Source organism: Rhinolophus hipposideros (genome assembly GCF_964194185.1).
Source record: "Rhinolophus hipposideros genome assembly, chromosome: 14".
Classification (NCBI taxonomy): Eukaryota; Metazoa; Chordata; class Mammalia; order Chiroptera; family Rhinolophidae; genus Rhinolophus; species Rhinolophus hipposideros.
In genome coordinates, this window is record NC_138060.1 from 1,509,675 (window position 1) to 1,535,160 (window position 25,486).

Here is a 25,486-nt window from a genome sequence, read left to right on the forward strand (position 1 = left end):
CAGCGGCCGGGTGGCTCAGTTGGTTGGAGCATGAGCTCTGAACAACATGGTTGCCGGTTCGATTTCCACATGAGCCAGTGAGCTGAGCTCTCCACAACTAGATTGAAGAACAACTGCTTGGAGCTGATGGGCCCTGGAGAAACACACTGTTCCCCAGTATTTCCCAATAAAATTTAAAAAATAAAAAATAAAAAAATAAAGTGATTATCAATATGTAGATAGTTGCTGACATTTTATTACTCGTATTTTTGATCTTCATTTGGTAGTTTTCTCCTGTATTTTGCTTCAAGGGGTCCTTTTAACATTTCTTGTAATACTGGCTTGGTGGTAATTAATCCTTTTGCTTTTTCTTGTCTGCGAAGCTCTTTAGCGCTCCTTCAATTTTAAATGATTGCCTTGCTATAAAGTTAAAATTTTAAGGCAGAGACACCATGAGATGTGAAGACTCTTGGAGAAAGATGAGCTTGATCAAGTCAAGGAATGCAAAGACCAGTGGAAGAGTAGTGGCTAGAGTAGTTTTGGTTTTAGGCCTTCGTTTTTCATTATTTTGAATATTTTCTGTCACTCCTTTCTGCCTGCAGCGTCTTTTCAAGAAATCAGCTGATAGTCTTCTGGGAGTTCCCTCGTAAGTAACGAGTTGTCTGTCTCTTGCTGCTCTTAGGATTTTCTCTTCATCTTTAACCTTTGGCATTTTAATTATTAATGTGTCTTGGTGTGGGCCTGCTGAGTTTCATCTTGTTTGGGACTCTGTACTTTCTGGGCTTGTATGTCTATTTCCTTCACCAGGGGAAGTTTTCAGTCATTATTTCTTCAAATAGGTTCTTGATCTCTTGCTCCATCTCTTCTTCTGGTACTCCTATGATGCGAATGTTGCTATGTTTGATGTTTCAAAGGTCCCTTGAACTATCTTCATTTTTTAATTAAAAAAATTTTTCTTTTCTTTCTATTGTTCTGATTGGGTGTAGTCTATTACCTTGTCTTCTAAATCACTATTTGATCCTCTTCTTCATCTAATCTGCTGTTGATTCCTTCTAGTGTATTCATCATTTCAGTTATTGTAGTCTTCATTTCTGACTGTTTCTTTTTTATGGTTTCTATGTCCTTCTGTATGTTGGCCATTTCTTTGTTGAAATTCCCACTAAGTTTTTTAAGCATTCTTGTAAGCAGTGTTTTATACTCTGTCTTTGGTAGGTTGATTGCCTCCATTTCATTTAGTTCCATTTCTGGGGATTTATTTTGTTCTTTTATTTGGGACATATTTGTTTGTTTCCTCATTCTCACTGCCTCTGTGTTTGCTTCTATGTATTAGGTAGATCTCCTGTGTCTCTCAGTCTTTGCTGGGTGGTCTCGTGTGATAGGTGTCTTATGTGGTCCATTGGTGCAGTCTTCCTGATCTCCTGTGTGTGTTCCAGGAGTGTCTTGAATGTTTTCTGTGTTGTTGAGCCTTGATTGCTTTGGCACTTGAGTGGGTGGGATCGCCTCCCAGGATGACTGATTGTGAGGACTGGCTATGCCCACAGCATATGATCTGATGTGTGGAGCCTGTCCCATCAGTGGGGGATTCATATTTACAGGCTTTTGTGCCTGTTGAGACCCCCCACTTTGGGTGTGCCACTTGTGGGGCTAATCAGGTAGTGCTCTGATTTGAAGCCAGCTTCTGGGTGTGTTGTTTCTGGTATCTCTTAGGAGCGTCTCCCATGCAGTCCAATTTCAGCCTGGCCTATGACTGTCCCGGGGCTACCTGGTAGGAGCCACAAAGCTATATGCTTTTGGTTGCTGCCTGTGCTGGACCTAGAGGTATGTGTGGGTCTATCCTCTCTGTGAACTTAGGCTGGCTGCCACCAGTATTGGACCTGGGGCACTTTAGCAAAAGGCCCAGGGCTCCCTAGGATTATTGCCACCTGTCAGCTGCCTATAGGCCCAGCTATTTTGAAAGAGCCTCCTTAGGTGGGTGGGCCGTGTTGGTTGACCTGACATTGTGAATGCCTTTGATGATGTAGTACTAGCTGGGTGGAGCAGGGTTTCAGGGAGTCACAAGGCGTGGCTGGTGGTTTTTACAAAGTTAATGCAGATTCAGGTCTTGTGCCAGTGGCTGGGCTATGACTACTTCACAAAGCACCCAAGAACACCGCAGCCAGCCACCAATCACGTCGGGGCAGTGCCTGTCCTGTGACCAGTCTATGAATCACCCTGAGAACACCGCAGCCAGCCACTGCTTGCCTCTGGCCCACAGATCCTTGAGAGCTGCCCAAGAAAGGCTGCGGCACAGGTTCTGGATCACTGCCCACCACCAACAGTTTCTGGGCCCCTGCGGACTATCTGCTGCTATAAAAGGCTTCTTAGCTTGTGGGGTAGGACCAGTGCCCAGGAGCTGAGAGTGCCCTGGGCAGTGCAACACCAGCCATGATGGGCAGGGACGCACGGCATCACCAAGGCATTGTGCACATGCAAATTTCACCAGACCAATGTGGTCCCAGATTTGACCCTTTGGGGGAGGGTTCAACATAGAAAAGATGGCACCTTCCTGTAGGCTACACATGAGGCAGGCTCTGCCTGGGGATAATGGCTTCTATCCCTCCTGCCCTCACCATGAATCCACACATCTCAGTCTTTGCCCATATGTCTCTGGTGCCTCTCGAGTTGCTACCCCTCCACCAGAGACCAGGTGAGTGTTTGCAAGTGAGTGTGTCTGTGTGCAGGATTTTTAAGATGGTGTCTGGGTTTCCAGCCACCTTCCGTCTCACCCCGATGGACAGACAAGAGTCCTCACTGATTTTTACTTCCAGATGCTGTGGGAACTCCTCTTCCTAGCATAGGACCGCAGGGCTGGAGAGCCTGGTGTGGAGCTGGGACCCCTCCTTCTTCAGGGGGGACTCCCACCACTGAGGTGTCCCTCCTGGTGTTCAACCACTGTCTGTTGGTTTGGGGTCAGTCTGTTTCACGTCTCCTCCCTTCCTACCATTTTCGATGTGGCCTCTTTATATCCTTAGTTATAGGGGTTTTGTCCAGCTGATCTTCAGGTGATTCTTAAGGTTGATAGTTCAATAATTTATTTGTACTTTTGGTGTGATTCTGGGAGGCAGAAGGCATAACGTTTACCTAATCTTTCATCTTGGACCTCTAATAGCTCACATCTTTTGAATACTGTACCAGCCACCAAGCTGTTTGAATTATCATTTCCTTCTCATGTAACCCTGGGATACATTCTTTAATTTTTCCCTTTTTACAGATGAGGTTTATAAGCCTTGGAATTGAAGTTAATTAACTTGTATAAAGGACATTACAGAGCTAGTAAATGGCAGAGCTGGGATTCAGTTCAGATGCTGATAGTAAAGTTAGTATTTGTAACAATTATAACTAATTTATCCATAAACTAACTCCTTATATTGGGTTTAGAAGGGATCTTGGTTCAGCAAATGCATTATAGCTCCAGGAAACATTGGGGTGAAAGGTAACTAGGTTATGAAACTCTGGGCCTTTTGGGGTCTGCCAGGTTATTGTTGTTGTCGTTATTATTATTATTATTATTATTATTATTATTATTCCTGTTAGAGTAGGAAGCAAGAGAGAGGGGAGTATGGGAGGAAAGGAGGCTCAGAGTTTAAGTTTGGAATGGAATGGTGTTGGTTTGATATACTGTACTGGTGAGTTTAAATGATTTAAGACAGTGTTGGACAGCCACAGAAACTTTTTCAAATAAAATAGTGACAGTCAGGCTTCTGTTTTAAAAAAATTATTTTGGGCTTCAGTGGAAGACTGACTGAACAAGGATAAAACTAGAAACAGGAAAATCAGTTCATTTCTTTTAGTATGAAAGAAGGGGAAATCCTCATATAGTCGATTTGAAATAACACTTTTGCTTTCTGCTTTTTTAAAAAGTAATAATTTGTCTAATACAAACAATTGGTTTTATTGTTTCCCATTTTTTGGTTTGTTTGTTATTGGCGGTTTTTTGGAAACCAATTAGTGTACTTTTTTGGAGCCCCTGCTGTGTCAGGCAGCAGCTATATTCACTAGGAGGAGGAAGTACTATTACAATAGTGATAACTAATACTGTGGCTGAAAAGAAATTTTTAAGTATCTATTGGTTACTAGCGGGTATTCAAACAGAGAGAGCAGTCATCTCTGATTTCTTTTTTCTCACTAGGAAAGAAATCTAAGTTATTTAGTTTGTAAAATGTTAAAAAATGCTGAAGGATTTCCTTGTAAAATGATGGATAGATTCAGTAGTTAAATGTATACTGTCATTGATGATCACTTATTGTACTTTGTAATTTAAGAACTTCATGAAACTTTATATTAAATCTGCAGATTAACCCTTCCTGGAAGAATTATAGAAAATGGAAGTGAGCAAGGGTCCTATGATGCAGATAAAGGTACTTATTTTGAAATTTTTGTTAGTTTAGTCCTTGGGATTCTTTATGTTAGAGCGACTACATAAAAATCTTTCAAGATACTGCGAGGACCTTTTAGGTGTATCGCAAGTGCAATCTGACCCTGTCACTCTATTGTTTCACAGTGCTCAGTGCTGTTATTTATGGATTTCTTAACAATGACAATTTCTTCAGTCTTTTAAAGTATTTCACAATATTCTTCCAAGTAAAGTTAAGTTAAATACTCTGGTTCTATTTTCTATTCGTTTTATTTCCTGTTTCTCCTACATTTATTAAGTGTTTAAAAGTAAAAGAATGTGTGAGGTGATCAAAGGTGTGGGTGATTTTAGCTGTGAATCAAATATTTCTTGTACAGTTTTAATCTTAAATTTAATAACATGTAGGTGTGAGAGAAGGTGTCCATAGGTGACATTTAAAGGCTGATTGATTTTTCTTTTCATGATTGATTAAGTCCTTCATTTCAGCTAAGCATGAAACCATTTATTTTCCCTTTATAGAAACCTCTGGATTTTCCTTTGTTACTGGATATGGAATAAGAATACATTGTGTACTCTTGTGTAGTTTATTCAGTGAATATTTCTTGACCTCAGTGAACCAGGGTAAGGGAGGATAGATGGGATGAAAGAGTTAAATGGCAAAGTTCTAACCAATAATGAAGTATGATTAATGTGATAATAAAATATAATGAAGCTGCCTTCCTGGGTAGTAAATCTACCTTTAATTTTCGGATAAGTTGCATATTACAACAAAGTTATTAAATTTTAAAAGTACACAGGGGGTTAGGAAGCCTGTATATGTGAAAATACTTGGGTTGAGTTGTATTTGATATATTAGGATAAAGTTCAGTACACTGAAAGAGGTAAAATGTTTTAAAATGTAAGAGTAGTAAATAATATAAGTTCATAAGGGAGCCTAGATGAAGTTGATAAACCCACTTAAGGAAAGAAACTAATCACAAAGATAGAATTTGTGTCTGCCTTAGCCAGACTTTAGGGATGTATCTCTTGAGATATCAAAGAACTTTATTAAGCCATAATTGCTTTATTTAAGATTTGTATATCTTTAAAACTGCTGCTGTTCTTCATTGGATAAGATATCCTGACTTTTTGCCCCTCTAGTCCAGAAATAAAATTTGTAAGTAGCTACTGGTTAATTCTATTACCTTCTCAACCATTGAGTTTTAGACGTTTTGACTTGGACTTTTAATATTATCAATAGTTAAGGTGATACTTCATAAGACCAAAGCATTCTGTAGCTTGAACAGATTAATTTCTTATAGAGGTGACAACTGAATCAGTGGTTCTGAAAAACCTTGTTGCAATCTTTTTCTGTTTTGATTTGTATTCATTAAGTTTACAATAAGGGTATAATTTTGGAGCTCTATAAAATAGAATTGTATTTTAACAAGATATCTATTTCTTTAATACATTTGTGAAGTCTTTAATATTTTAATCTTACTAAGCATGAAACAAATTTATCTTTAAGGACTCTTTACCATTCAGTTACCCAAAGAAACTCCTGGCCAGCATTTTGAGGGGCTGAACATGTTAACTGCTCTTCTGGCACCAAGAAAATCCAGGACTGCAAAAGCACTTGTGGAAGAAATAGGTATGTTTATTGCAGTTGCGAGAAAATAAAGAAAAACAGAATATTAAGAATGCTATGTGTTGCTAGGGGAAAAGGGATATAGCAAATAGGAAATTGGAAAGAATACTTCAGGTGACAAGAAGGTCATGTGAAAACATGTGAAAATAGATAGTTTGTTTACATATAATTTAAAGACAAAGAATTCTATTGATCCAGTAGGTCAGTCACATTTTTGGACCAATTAAAACAGCATCTCTATCTTTGGGAAAATATTGACCACTTGAGCTAAAATTAGAAGTGTATAATTCAATGAATTACATGAAGCGTACACCACTTAAGTCAAGAAATGCAACATTTCCAACATCCTGGAATCCCATCCGGTGTCTTCTCCTAGTTACTTCTCCCTCCTTCCTCCTGGCATCTTTCATGTAACATGAGATTTGTTCATATATGGCTATTCACATATTGCTTTCATTGCATTTATTATTTATACATCCTTTTGTTGATGGATCTGTTGATTGATTCTATTTTTGGGGCTATCAAGAATTGTGGGGTTATGCATATTGTTGTTCCTGTCTTTTAATGCAACATAGGCAGGGACTTTTTTCTGTATGTTTTCTTTTCCAAGTTGTACTTAGGAATTCCAGTACTTTAAAAAATTAATATTTAACAACTTAGGTACTTCTTCAGTTTCTGAGGAAGGAGGAGAATATGACGATGAAGAGTTTGATTGGGAAATTGAGCAGTTCCCCTATGAAGAGGTATCTGAAAGTGCTCTGAAGCTGCAGTGCCACTATGGATTTGGAGACTTACGATCAGGAGTGTTTCAGCGGTTACAGGTATATTGTCTTCCTAAAAGACCTGGGCATTGTAGGATTTTACCAGGTGGATATTTTAATTTCAGTTCTGCTCATACTGGGAGTTTTTTGTGCACTGTGTAGAGATGACATAGAGCACAAAGAACAACTCCTTGTACGCACTCATTGCTCCCATCAGTGGCATCGGCTGCTCTGTCCAGTTTTCCTGTGCTTACTGATGGAAGACATTCTGTTACTTTCTTCTTTCTCCACTTTCTTTTTTCTCTATTCTGTATTCTAGACATTAGGTTTCTAAAATACAAAATGGAACCCCCTCTCATACTTCCTGGAAAGCTTTGTTTTATACTTCTGAAAAATGAAAATTGTGTACTCATGGCCTGATGCTTCTTCTGTTTTATAGATAAATGAGACAGTGTTTCTGGTGAGAACGACTTTGCATTGTTTGATCAAATTATTTAGTTTTTGGTATACAGTAGGCACTTTTGTTTATTTACTCTTGATGGAGGTTGAATGTAATCTCTTGTTAAAAGCCTATTATATGTCAGTTAGGCTAAAAAGGAATGACATCACTTTCTCTCCTTCCTTGAACAGTGCAGGAATGTCTACTTCATTTTAGGGTATGTAAGGAGATTGAAATGAATGAAATGGAGAGGAGAGATTTTGAATTATTTTGTACTTATGTTGTATTATTAAAAAATGTATCTCTAGCATGTTATGTGATGAAAGTGTTGGTGAACCACTAACTTGTGTTCTTAATTGTTTTTAAATGAAAGAAGCAGTAATGAACTGTTTTTTGTTTTGTTTTTACTTCATCCCTGTCTGGGCAGACGATGTCAATTCTATTTAGAATGTGGTTTGTTATAGTAAGACATGTGAGTCTACCAAGTAAAAAGGTAGATGGCTTATGTTGTAGTCCCACTTTTACTTCTGTTTAGATTTGGGATCCCAGGCCAATTATTTGACCACAAACAAGTTTCATCTCCTCTTTGTAAAGTAGAGATTGCTCGCCTACTTTATAAAGCCATTTGGGAGATTTAAGGAGATGATAACGTTGTGTAAACTTTTTGAAAACAACTATAAGATGCTAAAAAGACCTCTGCCTTTGAAAAAATATAAAATGCTGTCAAGATTACTTAAAGGGAACAAAATTGGGATTTACTTAGGAGCAAATAATGCTGATGAAATATTTCCTTCAAAAACCTGAGATACTTTCCTGCTGAATTATGATTTCTCTGTAATCTCTCTCCATAATCACATACCCTGATCATCTCTGAGGTAGTAAGAATAGAGTCAGTTTCTCTGGGTGTTGAATACACAATGTGATAAACAGATGATGTATTACAGAATTGTACACTTTAAACCTATATAACTTTACTAATCATTGTCACCCCAATAAACTTTAATTAAAAAAAAGGAAGAATTGGGTCAGTTTTGTCTACAGTGGAAAGTATAACCAATGGACTTCAGTTGTTTGGCTGAGAGCTAGTTTGTGGTCAGTCTGTTTTGGGCTTGCCCGTCTAAGTCGATGAATGAATGTAAAAGTCACTCAGACTGTCCATTCAGATTGAACATGCTTCCCGAGGACAGGAACTTGGTTTCTTAATTGCTGCTACTGTTGAGGGAAGATCCTTAGAGGGATTTCTGCCAGGTTGCTGAGAAGATAGAGAGGTGCCATATTGTGAGCATGGGCCAAGCAAGCCCCTGTTAGGTCAGAAGTTCTGTGTCTATTGAAAATGTTTACTAAGTAATTTGGGTTGACTTAAGAAAGAAGTTATTATAAATATTCTTTATATATTTTTGACTGTGTTAACTAATGTAACAAGTCCCTAGATACCTGTCACCCAGATTAAAAAATAAAACATTGCCAGCACAGTTGGAGTCGTGTGTATCCCTTCCTGATTGCATGCCTCTGTTTCCCCATCAGAAATGAACCATTGAATTTAACGCTTATTATTCCTGAGTATTTGGCTTGTCCAAAATCATTAAACTGTTCTTCGTTTTAATGGAATGAACATTGCTTTTCTAAACAATTTGAACGCACTTTTCCCTCAATGTAGGAAAAAAAAGCTATACATGTGACAAAGCTCTAAGGGTACTACCGTGTTTCCTTGAAAATAAGACCTTGCTGGACCATCAGCTCTAATGCGTCTTTTGGAGCAAAAATGAATATAAGACCTGGTATTTTATTATGTTATATTATATTATATTATATTATATTAGTTATATTTGTTATATATATTATATTATATTATATTATATTATATTATATTATATTATATTATATTATATTCCCGGTCTTATATTAAAATAAGACCAGGTCTTATATTCATTTTTGCTTCAAAAGACGCATTAGAGTTGATAGTCTGACTAGGTCTTATTTTCGGGGAAACATGGCGTAAACAGTAATACCACTAGTGGTGGTAATGTTTATAACCCCACGTGGGTAATATTGGCATCACAAAAAGTTCTAAAATGAAAAGTTTTTTATGTTTAGTTTGGGGGCATAACCTGATCTGAACTGAGGTGAGTCTTTTAATAGCTTCCCCCTCCCCATTTAATGTGTGCACATCCACAAATTCTGCTGTGGAAACACTAGTGTATGGAGTATGGGTGCTGGCCAGACTTCATAGGGGATAAATAAAATGCGGTAAGTTTACAGTCCGTATTACTTTTCTAAATCCTTCAAAGCATGAGCCCTGAAGCTCACCTTCTGCAGGGGGCTGGGTATATGTGCACCTCCCATGTCTGCACAGCAGCTGCTGACAGGTGCTGGGTGTGCCCCCCCGGGCCCGGGTGTGCTGAGCTCAATGTGTCGGCTGTGTGTTCCTCTTCCATCCTGGCATCGTGCTGTTCTGGGTGCACGTTTTACCAGTGGGCTCCCCAATACACAAATGTAGTCTTTAAAGAGTACTGTGTTTTCTTACATCAATTAGATTCGAGGACTTCGGTGTCTTCATGACAATTCAGAAATATCAGAACTTATGAAACTGTATGAACCAAGATGCCAAGAATTAAAGGATGCCCTCTTTTAGGTGTTAAGGTAGACGTGCTGCAAAAACCTAGCATAACTGTGATTCTCTGCAGAGTCCTTTTGCCTTTCCAGAGGCTCTGTCTGTGACATTCATACCATGTGGTTGAGAACTGAGTGATTATGTACGATTAAAAACATGACCCTTTTCCTATGACTGAAATAGCTAAAAGAAACTGAAATGCTTACTGCATAAATAAAAGCTTTGAGAACATCTCTTCTAATTTAAAATGATGTATTTAAGAAACATCACCATTTTCTCAAGTAGTGTTTTCTCTTAAGTTTAGACTTTCTCTGTTTCTGCCTTTGGGTGAGAAAATATCTGTAAAGTTATGTTGACTACTCATATTCTACTAGTATTTTTAGTTTCTTTATTCCCCCCTTAAATGAAAAATAGCTTTATTTTCTCTGATGATAAAAACAATGTGTAGTCATTATAAAAATGTAGGAAAATTAAACATCATCCATAATTGGAACACCCAGGCATGTTCTCTTAATTGAGTAATTTAACCCTTTTTAGAGGGATTAGTATAGTCTTTCATCATTTTTTTTCCTCCAACCATTTACAGAGGGTTTGCTTGTGAACTTTTATATTTTATATTGATAATTAGAAGAAAATAAAAATATTTTTGCTGAAACAAATTCTCTTTCAACATTCCTTCCCTCTGCCCCGACACACATGCCCTTCTTTCTTTCCTTTCTGTAATTGCTGTCAGCCACCAGGGTGCCTTTGGAAAACTGCCCTGGCAAGCTCAAAGTCAGGGCTTCACGACAGCTGCTGGTGGTGGTGGCTGCCAGCAGCAACAATCCTAGAGTCTCGGGTGGCAGGCCAGCAAGTTGCTAGGACCACTGCTGCCAGCAGCTACTGGACTCTGGCTGCTGGTCCTTTCCTTCCCTCAGCTATATCGTTGTTTTCAGGAGATCCACTGTCCAGATTTGCACAGTTCTTCATTTTCTCTCTGGACAGTCTCTGCTTTAGCTATGCTGAAACTCACATAAGCCTGGTTTAAATCCTACACCACCTTTTCTTAGCTGTGCCCATGTTTAAATACCTTCAATAACAGTGTTCATGGGAATGCTTTTTTTGTTTGTTTTGCTTTTTTTAAATCACTTTTGCCCTGCTGTAGTTTAACATTTCTCATCCTCTTTTCTTCCTTCCTTTTGGTTGATTGATTGATGCCTTAGATTTCTCTACCCCAAGCTAACTCTGCTTCTGGTTTGTCCCAGTTTCTCTTGAGGGTGCAGTTTGAACAGGGCCACTGCGTATGCTTGTTCACAGGACAAGCTGAACGGGCTTGCACTGCCCTGGACGCTCAAGTTCTGCAGGAGCACGTTGTACAGCACGTTGTACAGCTGTGTGTACAGGCCCAGCGTGCAGGTGACGAGGGAATGCACGTTGTACAGCTGTGTGTAAAGGCCCAGCGTGCAGGTGACGAGGGAATGCACGTTGTACAGCTGTGTGTAAAGGCCCAGCGTGCAGGTGACGAGGGAATGCACGTTGTACAGCTGTGTGTAAAGGCCCAGCGTGCAGGTGACGAGGGAATGCACGTTGTACAGCTGTGTGTAAAGGCCCAGCGTGCAGGTGACGAGGGAATGCACGTTGTACAGCTGTGTGTACAGGCCCAGCGTGGAGGTGACGAGGGAATGGAGGAGACAACAGGGATGACTGCTTTCTTACCTTAACTCTCATCCCCATAAGAGCAGGACCATGTGTGGATCTCCAGCACCCAGAACAGTGTATAGCTCAGAGCAGGCCCTCATGCACTATTTGCTGGATGAAAGATTTAATACTGAATGCCAAGCACAGTGCGGGGCTACAGTGAGGAAGAACATAGGCCAGACCCCTGCCCTCAAGGAATGTTCTCTTGGGAGATAGACTGTAATCATGTAAAAAAGTAAACAAGATAATTTCAGATAGTGACAAGTGAAGAAGGATGGGGTGACATGAGAAACCACAGGACGCTAACTACTCTGGCTGGGGTGTCTAGAGAAGGCCCCTTTGAGGAAGTGACATTTGCACTGAATTATGAATGCTAAGCAGGGTACTGTAAGTGCAAAGGCTCAGAGTTCCAGAAATGCAAAGAAGTCTGGTGTGTGGCTTAAGTGTATTTGAGTGGGAAGAGAAGGTAGGAAATGAAGCTGAAGAGTAAGACGGGCTAGATTATACAGAGCTTTGAGCTATGGTAAGAGTCTGAGTTTATTCTCGGTGCAATTAGTGTTTTGTTATTTTCATTAAAAGTTTATTGTGGTAACAATGTTAGTAAAGTTACATATGCTAAGCGAAATAAGTCAGACAGAAAAAGTTGAGAGCCATATGATTTCACTTATATGTGGGATATGAAACTGAAAGCAACAAAGGAACAGGCAAGCAATTAGTGTTTTTAAATGTCTGGGGCTACTTCATTTATCCTATGAAATGCAGAGTTGTCTACAAAGACTCCTAGATTACACCACATTTATGACCTTATATCTGGTCCAGATGAAGTAATGAAATGGGACATTTTAATCCCTCCTCCCCTTTTTCTATTGCTGTAAGTTAGGAAACTGAACGGGAGGGGAGGGTATGTACTCAGTAGGAAGTCAGTGAGTGACAGGGAACTGCCTTGGAATAGAAAGGTGGAGAGAAAGGAAACTGACATTGTTGAATGTATCAAGCCCTGTACTCGATTTTGTTTAACCCTCACAACACCTTGTGGCATACAGAATGACCTCCCCCTACACACGCACAAAATGTCCACATGCTAATCCCAGGAATTTGTGAATATGTTACGTTACATGGCAAAAAAGGACTTTTCAAATGCAATTAAGTGAAGGGTCACATAATCCCTTGGGGAGATTATCCTGGATGGGGAGATTATCCTGGATTCTCCAGATGGTCCCAATCGAAACACATGGTTCTTTTAAGAGGGTCAAAATGAGAAGAGAGAAGGCCACGTGATGATGGAAGCCAAGGGACAAAAGGCATTGTGATGTGGGACGATGAGCCAAAGAATGAGGACAGCCAGTTATGAACGTGGATAAAGCAAAGAAACAAATTCTCCCCTGAAGCCTCCAGAAGGAACCAGACTTTGGACATCTGACCTTCAGAACTGTCAGAGAAAAAAATGTGTATTGTGTCAAGCCACTAAGATTGTGGTAATTTGTTGTAGCAACAAGAGGAAACTATGTAATACCTGGCCCCATGATGGAGGAATCGCTAGACTCATTTTTACAGTAAGGAAGCTGAGGTTCAGAGAGGTTGTATAGTTAGAGTTGAGCTGGGTTTTAAATTCAGGTTTTGTTTTGTTTTGTTTTGTTTTAGATTCCACATATAAAAGAAACCATATGGTCAGTATTTGTGATTTTCTGTGTAACTCATAGAAACAGACCAAAGGGATGGTTACCAAAGGGGAAGGTGTAGGGGGGTGGATGAAAAGGAGAAGGGGAATATAGTCAATAATATTGTTATAAGTTTACACAGTGACAGATGATTACTAGAATTAGTGGGGTGATCACATTATAAGGTATAAAAATGAATCGCTATATTGTACACCTGAAACTAATATAACTAATATATACCACTATACTTTAAAAAAAATTAAATAAATAAATTCAGGTTTGTCTAACTCCAAAGTCACACTTTTTCTACTTCATCAGGCTGCTTTCAGGAGAGAGAGAGAGAGAGAGAGAGAGAGAGAGAGAGAGAGAGAGAGAGAGAGAGAGAGAGAGGGAGAGAGAGAAAGAGAGAGAGAAAGAGAGAGAGAGAGAGAGAGAGAGAGAGAGAGAGAGAGAGAGAGAGCGCGTGCAGGAGACCCCTTGGGGCTAGAAGGAAAGAAAGCGGGGTGACTTACAGGTGCTGGGGAGAGGGACTTGGGGTCCACAGACAGGAAATGGCTCTCATAGTATTCATCTAGCTGAGGTAAGTCTGCAGGTATAACTTATCTTCCCCTGTACCTTTTCCAGCTTTATAGCTAGAGGAGCGCATTTCCAGCAGGTTGAGGAAGGCTGGGAAGAGAGGAAGAGTCTAAGTTGCACTACTGGGGGAAGAGGTGTTTCTGGTAGATTAAACTGGAACTCTGGAAGTGTTTTCCCATGGAAACATTGCTGAGCACTTGTTAAACAGTTTGTGTTGTGAATACTCTATTTCAAGTTTATTATGGATTGAGTAAAACTTGTGGGTTGCCCTTGTGAGAATCTAACCACTATTTATAATAATATTTCTATTGGAAAATACATTCTAAGTCCACAGAAAGTAAATTGCAAAACAAGTTTTGGAATACACATTTTTATAATTTTATAAGCCAGTAATCTGGTTTTTGCCCAGAATGTTTGTTTAGAAGTATTAAGATATTCTGGATGTCACTTTCAAAGAGGTCTCTGGGCCATTTCATTGTATTAGAATGTGTTTAGATTAAATGTTGTTGATACTACTTAAGCTAAATGAATTGCAGGAAGGGTGAGAATTTTTTAAAATTATTGTTATGCAGAAATTTTGATTGTGTGGGGACTCTATCCTAGTCTTTCCCTGACTAATTCCATACAGTTCACTTTGTTGTAGGTATTTTGCATTAAAGCAGTAGACTTTAGGCCTGATTATTAGCCACTAACCTGTCATTCCATTTACAAATCTGTATTAATAGTTTGCCTGCACAGCTCTCCACTAATTTATTTCCCTTGATTTCTTTTGAGGTAATATTCCTTAAGCTTCTTCTAGTTTCTGTATTTCTCACTTGGGTTTAGTAGTAGAAATGTGAGGTTGAAGAAAGAAAAAAAGTATAGTTTTAGGAATATTTTTTATTGTATAGGTTTCTCTACTTCATAATTCTGATCACAAGAGAAAAGACCATACATATGATGGTATCTTACTAGGCAGTTTTCCTAACACACCTGCTTTCTGTAGGATTTGCCCTAGGAAACATGCTACATATCAATATGTACATATTAGGTGAAGATGATTACAGTACAGTTGAATATTAGGATTAGATTTTTAAATTATGCTCAATTTTCAAGTGGAAAGTCATATACTTCAAAGTTGCCCTTAAAAATTCTTAAATCTGCTCATAAAGTAGAATGTACACAGTTTTGTGAGTAAGTTTTATATAGTGCTCCTTGAGACCAGCTGAGCTAGACTATAGGAAGAAACAAAAGGTAAGTCTATGTATAGATGTCTGATATTCAAACCATTGTGTCTGTTAAAAAATGATTAAAGAAGACAATTTAGGTGATACAAACAAACTTGGACACTTCATGAAGGGGACAGTATCCAATCACAGAATCACAGAACCCGAAAATGGGGCAGAAGTCAGGAAGCTTTTTATAAGATAAAGAATTAAGAACAAGGAAGAGAAAAATAGAAAATATCAAATTGGCTGGGGCCACATAGTCAATCTTGTTAGGAGTGAGAAGAATAAGGAACTAAGTATAGAATCCAGAGTTGGCTTGACACTGGGGTTTGGCTGACTGGACATACTGCATTTCTGGTCAAGCAGAGCATTTAGAAGGACACGAAAGTTATCTAAGTTTTCCTGGAGTAGGAACTCCATCTTGGGTCTAGAAAATTATTTTGACACGCCTTTAATAACTGAAATCTCCAGGAGTAAATGGGAAATGGTGGAGAATTAAATGTTCCTGTTTGCTTGCAGGGCTTTATTCTATTCTGGTTTTTATGTTAGACTTTTATAGCCTTAATATATCTTAAAAAGTTTGTTGTAACGATTAAATGAGATAATTTATGTGTAAACTTCCAACAGGACCTGGCAAGTAGTAGGTATTTAACAAACATTTGTTGGATTTGCATCTAGATGTCATAGGTAGTGTCATGGCTTACAGATCAATTACGTAGATTCTTCCCGTGTTGTGGCATTTTGTGCAAAATTAGATTTTTCAGTGCTAAAATAAGAGAGCAATTATTCTTTCTTGATGTTCTTAGGATGAATTCAGTGATGTTATTGATATTAAGGATCCAGATTTTACTCCCGCAGCTGAACGAAGGCAGAAACGCCTGGCTGCTGAGCTCACCAAATTTGATCCTGATCATTATCTGTGAGTATTGAATTTTTTAAAAAATGGTTTTTATTTTTTTTATTTTTTCAATCACAGTTGACATACAGTATTGTGTTAGTTTCAGGTGTACAACAGAGTCATTAGCGTCATTAGACATTTACATACCTTACAATGTGATCACATGAATAAATCTGATACCCATCTGACACCATGTATGTATGTATATATGACACTGTATATAGTTATTAAAATATTATTTACTATATTCTCTATGCTATACTTTGCATCTCATTTCCTATTTTGTAACTAATCCCTTCCCCTTTTCACCCACCCCCAACCTCCTCCCATCTGGTAACCATCAAAATGTTCTCTGTATCTATGAGTTTGTTTCTTTATTTTGTTCTTTAGATTCCATATATAAGTGAAAGCATATGGCATTTGTCTTTCTCTGACTTACTCCACTCAGCACAATACCCTCCAGGTCCATCCATGTTGTTGCAGATGATGAGAACCTGTTCCCTTCCCTGGCTGAGCAATATTCTATTGTATATATGTACCACCTCCTCTTTATCCATTCTTCTATCGACATACACCCAGTCTACCTCTACATCTTGGCTATTGTTAATAGCCAATAAACATATGGATCTACACGTCCCCTTGAAGTAGCATTCGGATTTCTTTGGATAAATACCCAGAAGTGGGATTACTGGGTCCTTCTTTGTCTCTTGATATGGCCTTTGTTTTAAAGTCTGTTTTGTCTCTTATAAGTATTGCTATGACTTTTTTTTTCTGTTCCTTCTTCATGAAATATCTTTTTCCATCACTTTACTTTCAATCTCTGTGTGTCTTTCGATCTGAAGTAAGTCTCTTGTATGCCTTTTCCAGTCAGCTACCATATGTCTTTTGATTGGAGCATTTAATTCATTTACATTTCAAGTACTTGTTGACAGATCTGTAGTTATTGCCCTTTTATTATTTATATTTTTAATTTTTTTCCTCTCTTCTTAAAGAAATCCCTTTAACATTTCTTGTAATACTGATTTAGTCATTATGAAGTCCTTTAGTTTTTCTTCTTTTTTTTTTTTCTGGGAAGGTTTTTATCTGTTCTTTGATTCTAAATGATATCTTTGATGGGTAGAATAATCTTATTTGTAAGTCCTTGCTTTTTATCACTTTAAATATTTTGTGCCCATCTCTTCTCAAAGTTTCTATTTAGAAATCAGCTGACAGTATTATGGGGGCTCCCTTGTAGGTAACTAGCTGCTTTTCTATTGCTGCTTTTAAAATTTTTCTCTTTGTCTTTAACATTTGGCATTTGAAGTTCTCCCTGAGATCATTGAGCATGTTTATAACAACTGAAACTCTGCCTCTGATTGATTCTTTGTCTCCGTTTTATTTAGTTCTTTTTCTGGAGCTTTGTTCTGTTCTTTTATTTGGGACATGTTTCTTTGTTTCCCCATTTTGGCTGCCTCTGGTGTTTGTTTCTATGTATTAGGTAGAGTTGCTATGTCTTCTGATCTTGGTAGAGCGGCCTTATGTAGTAGGTGTCCTTTGGGGCCCAGGGGTGCAGTGTCCCTGGTTACCAGAGCAGGGTGCTCCAGGTGTGTCCCTCATGTGGATTGTGTGTGCCCTCCTGCTGTAGTTGAGCCTTGGTTGCTGTGGGCACATCAGTGGGAAGGATTGACCCTCAGGCTGAATGGTTGTGAGGACTGGTTGTGACTGCAGTGGAGGAGCTGTTGTGCAGAGGCTGACCCTACAGGACAGGTTTCACTTTAGTAGGGCTCTGGTATCTACTGAGTCTGTCTTTTGGGTGTGTCATTTGTGCAGGTGGTTGAGTGGTACTCAGGTGTAGTCTGAAGCTGGCCACCAGGTGTGTTTGTTTTGGGGCCTCCTGGAGGGGCTCTGGTGCAGGCCAAGGTCAGCTGCTGCCTGTGTCTGGCCTGGAGCCACCTTCTATGAGCTACAAAGTGATTTGCAGATGGTTGCCACTTGTGCTGTGCTTGGAGGTGGTTGGAAGAGGGTAAGCTGCTAACCAAGGCTGGCTGCCACTAGTGCTGGATTTAGGGCTGGTCAACCAGAGGTATGGAGCACGTTGCTGCCAGATGCTGCTAGTTTGGGGTTTGTGTACCTTTGAGAGATTTTAGGAAAGTCTGCAGCATGAGCCACAATGACTATTTGTATAGGAAAGCCACTGGAAGCAGCTTCTAAGGGCCTGTAAGTTAGGTGGGATGGGGTTTCAGAATGAACAGGGCAGTGTGAATGGTGTTAACCAGGTTGATGGAGAGACCAATATGGTTTCCACCTGTGCAGGCTGGGTGTGAGGAGGGCTCAACCTTGTCTGGAAGAAAATTGACCCTCCGGCCTTTGGCTCCGACTTCAGACAACCCAGCTCCTCCCTGAATGTCCCTGGCGCCTTTTGAGCTGCTGCCCCAGTGCTGGAGCTCAGAGCGAGTGAGTCCATCAGTAAGTTCATGCACGGGCCCTTAAGGAATGCCTGGGACTGCAGCCATCCTGTCTCACTCAGCCACAATCTCAGCTGGTTCTCACAGCCAGAGTTATAGGGACTGGAACCCTGGGCTGGGGAGCCTGGTGTGGGGTTGGAACCCTTCACTCTGCAGATGGAGGACTTCTACAGCCGAGACATATATTCCTCATGATTTTTAATGGTGACACGTGTGTGTGGGACCAGCCCATTCCATGTCTCTGCCTCTTCTACCAGTCTCAAGGTGGCTTCTTCTGCAGGTCCTTAGAGGTAGGACTTCTGTTCAGCTGGACTTCAGGTGATTCTCAATAAAGGCTGTTCTGTAGTTTAGTTGTAATGTTGATGTGGTCACAGGAGGAAGCGAGCCCAGCATTTACCTACTCCACCATCTTGACTGGAACTTGAATATTGAGTTTTTTGAGTATTAAATAATTTACTTGACATTTTTATATAAAATTTTTGAGTATGTTTTTAACTCTTCTAGGCATGTGCTTTTTGGATTCTTGAAATTAGTGATGACTCAAAACCTTAATTGACATTGGAATTTACCTACAACTGTTATACCGTTGAGATCTTTGTAAAATGTTGCTTCCTAGCATTTCATTCCAGCAACACAGAACTCTTCCAACATCTTTGAGTTTTTTCTTTCCAGGCTTAAAAATAGGACACTGAATTTGAGAATATTTGCATCTTTTATGTAGACTTTTTGTTGTGATTAACAGTCTTTAAGAATTTGAATCTACATTTACTGCTTTTCTTGGCTGATCCAGGGTTTTCCTAAAACTTTCATCCACTACCACCAGTAATCAAGGATGTGTTTCAAATTAGATAATTATTGTTCGTAGTAGGGCATAAAGAGAATCTCATTTTAAGTTTTGCTACATTCTATCTCCCACCTGCAGTTATGGTTTCTTTAGCCATAGTGCGTCTCTATCAGGCCTAAGGAACTTATCTAGTTAGTGGGTAGGTAATCAATCACTTGAGGAGAGATTGTGGTGTGTTGATTGGCCATGTTACAACACTTCTTCCAAGAAAGCGACTGTCACCTGGCCTCTGGATGCTGGGTTCTCATAGGATGTGTGTCATATGTTGATTTAGGTTTCAATTCTTCTTCTTCCCATGCTCTGGGCCAACAACTTCTAAACCATTAAGTATGCAGTTGTAATCATCATATTCCCTCTTATTTGTATAATTCCCTTTTTTTCACAACAGCTGGGGAAAGGCGGTTAAGGGATTTACCGAAGGTCACACTACTACTAAATGGCTTGGCCAGGCCTTGAAAAAGAGTCTTTCCATTTATAATTTTGTATTTCCTTTTCATGTACACTTTTTCAATTTAACTGCTGTTGCTCTTGTGATTAACATTATATCTCCTGTGACACAGTAGGAGACTAATTGGAATGGCAGAAATATATTTTGTGATGTGCAAATGCATTGAGCGATGTGTCATGATAAATGGTTGAACGATTCAATATCCTGAGGCAAACTAAGAGCAGAGTATGTTATATTTTGGAGGACATCTGAGAGATTTCAATCCATTTACATTGCCATTTCTAATTACCTTTATCTCTCCAATTGTGGTTTTAAAGGTTCACTAAAGAGTAATTTGAAACAACCTATTTAAAAAATCATCCTGAATATTTAAAGTGGAAATTTCATTGTCAGCAATTTTCTTGGGAAAGCATGAAAACAGAATTAGCTCTACAAGACTGAAATTTCAAGTGGGAGGGAGCTTAATTAGAAAAACTGCCTATTTTTCTCTTGTAGAACTAGAAGAATATCTGTATAGCCTGAGAGAATTAGGAAATTGGAATTTATAGTTAGCAGTGTGATACCGCGTTTTCCCAAAGGTAAAACCTAACCTGACCATCAGCTCTAATGCGTCTTTTGGAGCAAAAATTGATAAGACCTGGTATTGTATTGTATTGTAAGGTGTGGTGTGGTGTGGTGTGGTTCCCCATCTTATTTTACTCCATTATAGTAAAATAATATATAGTAATATATTATTATATATATATATTATATTATTAGTAATACAGTAATATATATATAGTAATACTATATTACTATAATATAGTAAAATAAGACCTGGTTTTATACTAATTTTTGCTCCAAAAGATGCATTAGAGCTGATTGTCTTTCTGGGTCTTATTTTCAGGGAAACACGGTATTATAAGCAGCCCTTATTTTTCACCATCTTCTTTGTGTCTTCATCCAGAAGTTAGTAGTATGCATTAAATGTTCTTTCCACTTCTCAAGGAAGAGTTCTTACATGACTGGTTTAAATTTAGTCATGGGCAAGTTTGGATAGTGGGAGTCATGAATTAAAGGTTCTTTGTGGTTCTCAACTTTTTCTGTCTGCCTTATTTCGCTTAGCATAATAATCTCAAGATCCATCCATGTTGTCGCAAATGGCACTATTTCATCTTTTCTTACCGCCAAATAGTATTCCATTGTGTATATATACCACACCTTCTTTATCCAATCATCTGTCGAAGGACACTTCAGTTGTTTCCATGTCTTGGCCACCATAGATATAAGCTGCAATGAACATTGGAGCATATATGATTTCACTGATATGTGGTATATAAAACTGAAAACAACAAAGGAACAAGATAAGACAAATGAAGAAACAAAAACTCACAGAGACAATAGTTTAGTGGTTACCAGAGGGGATGGGATAGATGAGAGTAAAAGGGATCAAATATATGGTGATGGAAGAACTGACTCTGGGTGGTGAACACACAATGTGATATATAGATGATGTGTTACAGAATTGTACATCTGAAACCTATGTAACTTTACTAACAATTGTCATCCCAATGAACTTTAATTTAAAAAAAAGGTTCTTTGTGACTTTTCTGGTAGCTATTAGATTGGCTAATTGTAATTTTTGTGTTACTCATTACTCACTATTTACATTAGCTGCCTAACTCAACCAAATGTGTTAATATTAAGAAAGTAAAATTCCTTTAAATTTTCAATTAAACATTTTTTAGGTTAGTACAGTATAGGGAAGGGGTTTACTTTAAATTCTGATCTTCCATGCAGACAATACATTGAATGTATTGTATTACACTTTTATGTATGTGATGTAACATACACATGTAACACATAACGTATATTCCATTAGTGTACTAGATGACATTGTTCTTCCAAGTCATGTCTCCTCCTGTTGTCAGGTTTTAGGGAAGACTCATTTTAATGTCTCCCTAAGGCAGAATGGTGAGGTAAATTGATTACATAGAAAAAAATTGTACATTTCAAAGGCACATATGAATTATTTTGGATTATTATTTTTAAAATTTTTTGTTGTAATATCTGGATGCCAGTTTATGATTTTATTCCCCCGTATGGTTTCTAGCCCAGCATAATTCTGGGCATATAGATGATCCGTTTATTGTTTTTGATTGTCCATTTTTTTGCCATTTATTCCGTCTATTTCTTTTGGATATTATTTTTGTATTAAAATATACTGAAGTCATCTTAAAACATTCCTTAATAGTTCTTCCTCTTTTGCTTATTATAGCCAAATTTTCTTGCTGAGACTGTTTTTTTTCCCTTTCCCAGGTAAATTATTTTTTAATTATTGGCATATGTTTTATTTCAACGAGTTCATAAAATTTTGCCTGTTTCCTTCTTTTGGAGAAAATAAAAGAATTTAGTCAATATTCAAATATTTGTGAGATAAGAAAAGGGACAAAAATGATCAAATAGCATTTGGGGTCCCATTTCAAATTATAATTTTCAGTGTTATAAATGTATTAAAGAAATGATCAGGCTTTTGGATTTATTGAGGCGATTTTAAGACAACAGGTAGTAATTATAAGGTGAGAAGACGATCACCTACTTCCAAAGTGGTTCTCTATTCTAAAAGCAAGCTTAGGAAAAGCATTAGAATAAAATTTCATTTATGCGTATTCATTCTTTCATTTGTTCAACAAGTATTTCAGTGAACTGCATGGCAGGCAGTTTTGCAGACAGCAAGGAGTGTGTGGTGGCTACCCTCATGGGGCTTACATTCTAGGGAAGTATACATATTTTGATTGTGACAAGTGCAATGAAGAAAAGCCAGGTTAAGGGTCTAGAGAGTGACTGGGCATCTCGCTGACTCTTCTATTTCAGCGATGTCCAAATCGAACTCATCATCTTACCTTTAAAGTCTTCCTGAATGTTCTCCATGATGGAGTGCCCGATTTTTCACTCTACTCACCCAGGTTAGGAACCTGGGATTCGTCTTTGACTTCTTTCTTATCCCATACTTCTAATCTATCTTGAAATTGTACCGTTTATCTCTACTGTTTCCTTCACTCCGTCTATTTCTGTCCCTTATCTGTGTCACACTTACTGCAGCAGTCTCCTTGCTGCCTAAGTGACATCTCTACCTTCAGCCTGGACTTCTGCAAATCCATCAACTATAAAACCAACAGTATAATGTCTTATGTACTGAAAATTAAAATCTGCTTAAACAAATGCTAGACTGTCCTTCGCTTAGAGCATGAGCTTCTAACTCCTTGTGGTAGCATAGAAAGTTCTCTGCGATCTGGATCCGGCCTGTCCCTTAGAGTCTCACTTGCCACTCCCTGCCACATTCTGCACTGCAGCAGTAATCAATGTTTGCATCTGCCCACCTGTACCATATTGCTTCTCACATACTTTGTACTCGTTGTATCCCTTAGCCCTTTTCTCCCATCCTGCCTTTTACTTATTTTTTAAGACTGGACTCAATTGTCACCCCCTGTCACCCTCTCCCCCAGATGGGTGGTGGAAACCCTCCTCAGTGCTCCCATGTTGTAACTCATTCTTAACAGTGTTCTGTGTTTGTGTGTGTGGTTCCCATTAAATTGTGGAGTCCTGAAGGGCAGGGAGTGAGTCCTGCCAATCTCATCTCCCTGATGCTGCACACATGTAGAGGGCACTCAGGCTTGTCGGATTGAATGGCATTTAAAAACTTGAAAGTAATTTATTCTGGAAAGTACACTATCAGTCAGCCTCAAATCTTGTTCACAAAACTCTTAAATCAGGGACAATGTAAAAATCATCACAGTTTAATCACTGGGGCTGTATTAGTGAGAACTTACTACAAATAATCATTTAAATATTCTGAAATTTTGGGGGTATGGGGGGTATGCAGGTGGCAGAGATAGTTTTCCAGAGCCAGTTCTTTTTTTGTTTTTTTTCAAATAATTTTTCCCTTAGGGCAAAACCCAGCATCTTTTCAGATGGGTTCATCTACCTTTGCGTTAAGTGTCCTTGGTGCTCTGGTGTCCAAGACCCATTTCTGTCACCCTCACAGTTTTCCCTGGGCGATTCTGGCCTCATTAACTGTCCCATGTGTCTCGTGAGTGTCAGACTTCCACGTCTAACTGCTTGTTGGACAGGTCTCTGTGTGTCTGAAAAGGACACCTCAAACTCAGCCTGTTCCAAGCAGAAGTCATTGTCACTCCAGCCATGTCTTGCTAACATCCTGTGTTCCTGTCCCAATAAGTGGCACTGTTGTCCACTCAGTGGTCAAGGCCAGAATCCTGGGTGTCTACCTTGACTCCGGGCTCCCCTGACTCCTAGGTCCTGAGGATTCTAGCTTCTAACTACATGTCAGATCTATCCACTTTCCTCCATGTCTACTGCCTCTGTCCTTTTCTAGGCAGCCACTATTTCTGTTCCTTCAGGTCCCTTTAAACCATTTCTCAGGTGGCAGTTTGAGCGATGTTTCTGAAACACTGATGTCAGTCCTATATGCAAAAGCTCTAAGTGTTCAGTTGTTCTTAGGGATAAAACTCCTCTAGATTTTTTAACATGGCTTACAACGCAGTTGTCACCACAACACATTCTTTCTAGCAATTCTCAACTGTTTTTTTCTCTTAAATCTGGCTTCTTGTTTCCCAGCTTGTGCTAATTATTCTTTCAGCCCAGATTATTTTCTCCCACCTCTCTTAATCTGGTTAACTGTTAATTATCATTCAGCGGTTGGCTAAGATATTAGTTCCTCTAGGGACCTTGCCTGCCATCCCAATTTTATTTTGTTATAAACTCTTGTACTGTTATGTCATAGCTCTTACGCTGTATTGTAATTGCTTGCCTCTCCCATGAGACCGTGAGTTCTGTGAGGGCCAGGACTGCCTGTCTTCTCAGCAGTGTAATTCCAGTACCCAACATGGAGCTTGGAACGTGGCACAAAATTAGTATTTTGTTGATTTATTTAGCAGTTTAGCCACTTTTACTCTTATTTTGCTTATCTTTTTTGAAATTCAATTCCCAGGAAAAGTTCACATCCTGATTTGTGGATAAAAGTTTATAGTAGAACCTCAATTCAAAATGTTTTCTTTAATTTTATTTTCAGTTACAGTTCACATACAACATTATACGTATTAGTTGCAGGTATACAACATAGTGGTTTGGCATTTATGTAACTTATGAGGTGCCCCTCGCCCCGATAACTATTACCCACCTAACACCATATGTAGTTATTATAGTATTATGGACTGTATTCTCTATGCTGCACTTTACATCCCTGTGACTGTTTTATAACTGCCAATATGTACTTCTTAATTTTTCACCTTTTTCACCCAGACCCCCAGGTCTCCTCCCATCTGGCGACCATCAGTTTGAGTTTTTCTTCATTTTAAAGGAAAAAAGATAGCTAATAGGAGACTCTCTCTTAGCAGGATTACCGTGTTTCCTCGAAAATAAGACCTAGCCAGACAATCAACTCTAATGCATCTTTTGGAGCAAAAATTAAATAAAACTGGGTCTTATATAATAATTATATAAGACCCAGTCTTATATTATAGTAAAATAAGACTGGGTCTTATATTAATTTTTGCTCCAAAAGATGCATTAGAGCTGACTGTCTGGCTAGATTTTATTTTCAGGGAAACATGGTAGTTTATAAAGCACATACTTTATCCTAGTCTCATATGCCTTGTGCACCTGACATAAATTGAGAATTATTATTTCAAGATAATTACTGTTCAGTTTTGTCCCATATGTACTTTATTTCCTTAGACGTAAAAATGGAATGTCTGTATTGGTTAATAGCTTGGATTCTGGAGTAAGACTTAAGTGGGTCCAAATCCTGGCCATGCTTCTTACTGGTTCTTTGACCTTGGTCATGATATACAACTTTTCTGACCCTCAGTTTCCACCAAGTAAAGTGGGCAGAGAGTATCCTCTGCCCATGGGGATGGTGTGAGGA

General features: G+C 38.8%; 1 protein-coding gene across 1 annotated transcript in view; it reads left to right on the forward strand.

Moving 5' to 3' along the window:
* SHQ1 (SHQ1, H/ACA ribonucleoprotein assembly factor) overlaps window positions 1-25,486 on the forward strand; it is a 150,001-nt gene that overhangs the window by 20,745 nt on the left and 103,770 nt on the right. Inside the window, exons 2-5 of the mRNA XM_081072717.1 lie at window positions 4,312-4,376; window positions 5,880-6,002; window positions 6,660-6,820; window positions 15,736-15,848. Coding sequence (XP_080928843.1) covers window positions 4,312-4,376; window positions 5,880-6,002; window positions 6,660-6,820; window positions 15,736-15,848 — 462 coding nt within the window. The remainder of the gene's footprint in view (window positions 1-4,311; window positions 4,377-5,879; window positions 6,003-6,659; window positions 6,821-15,735; window positions 15,849-25,486) is intronic.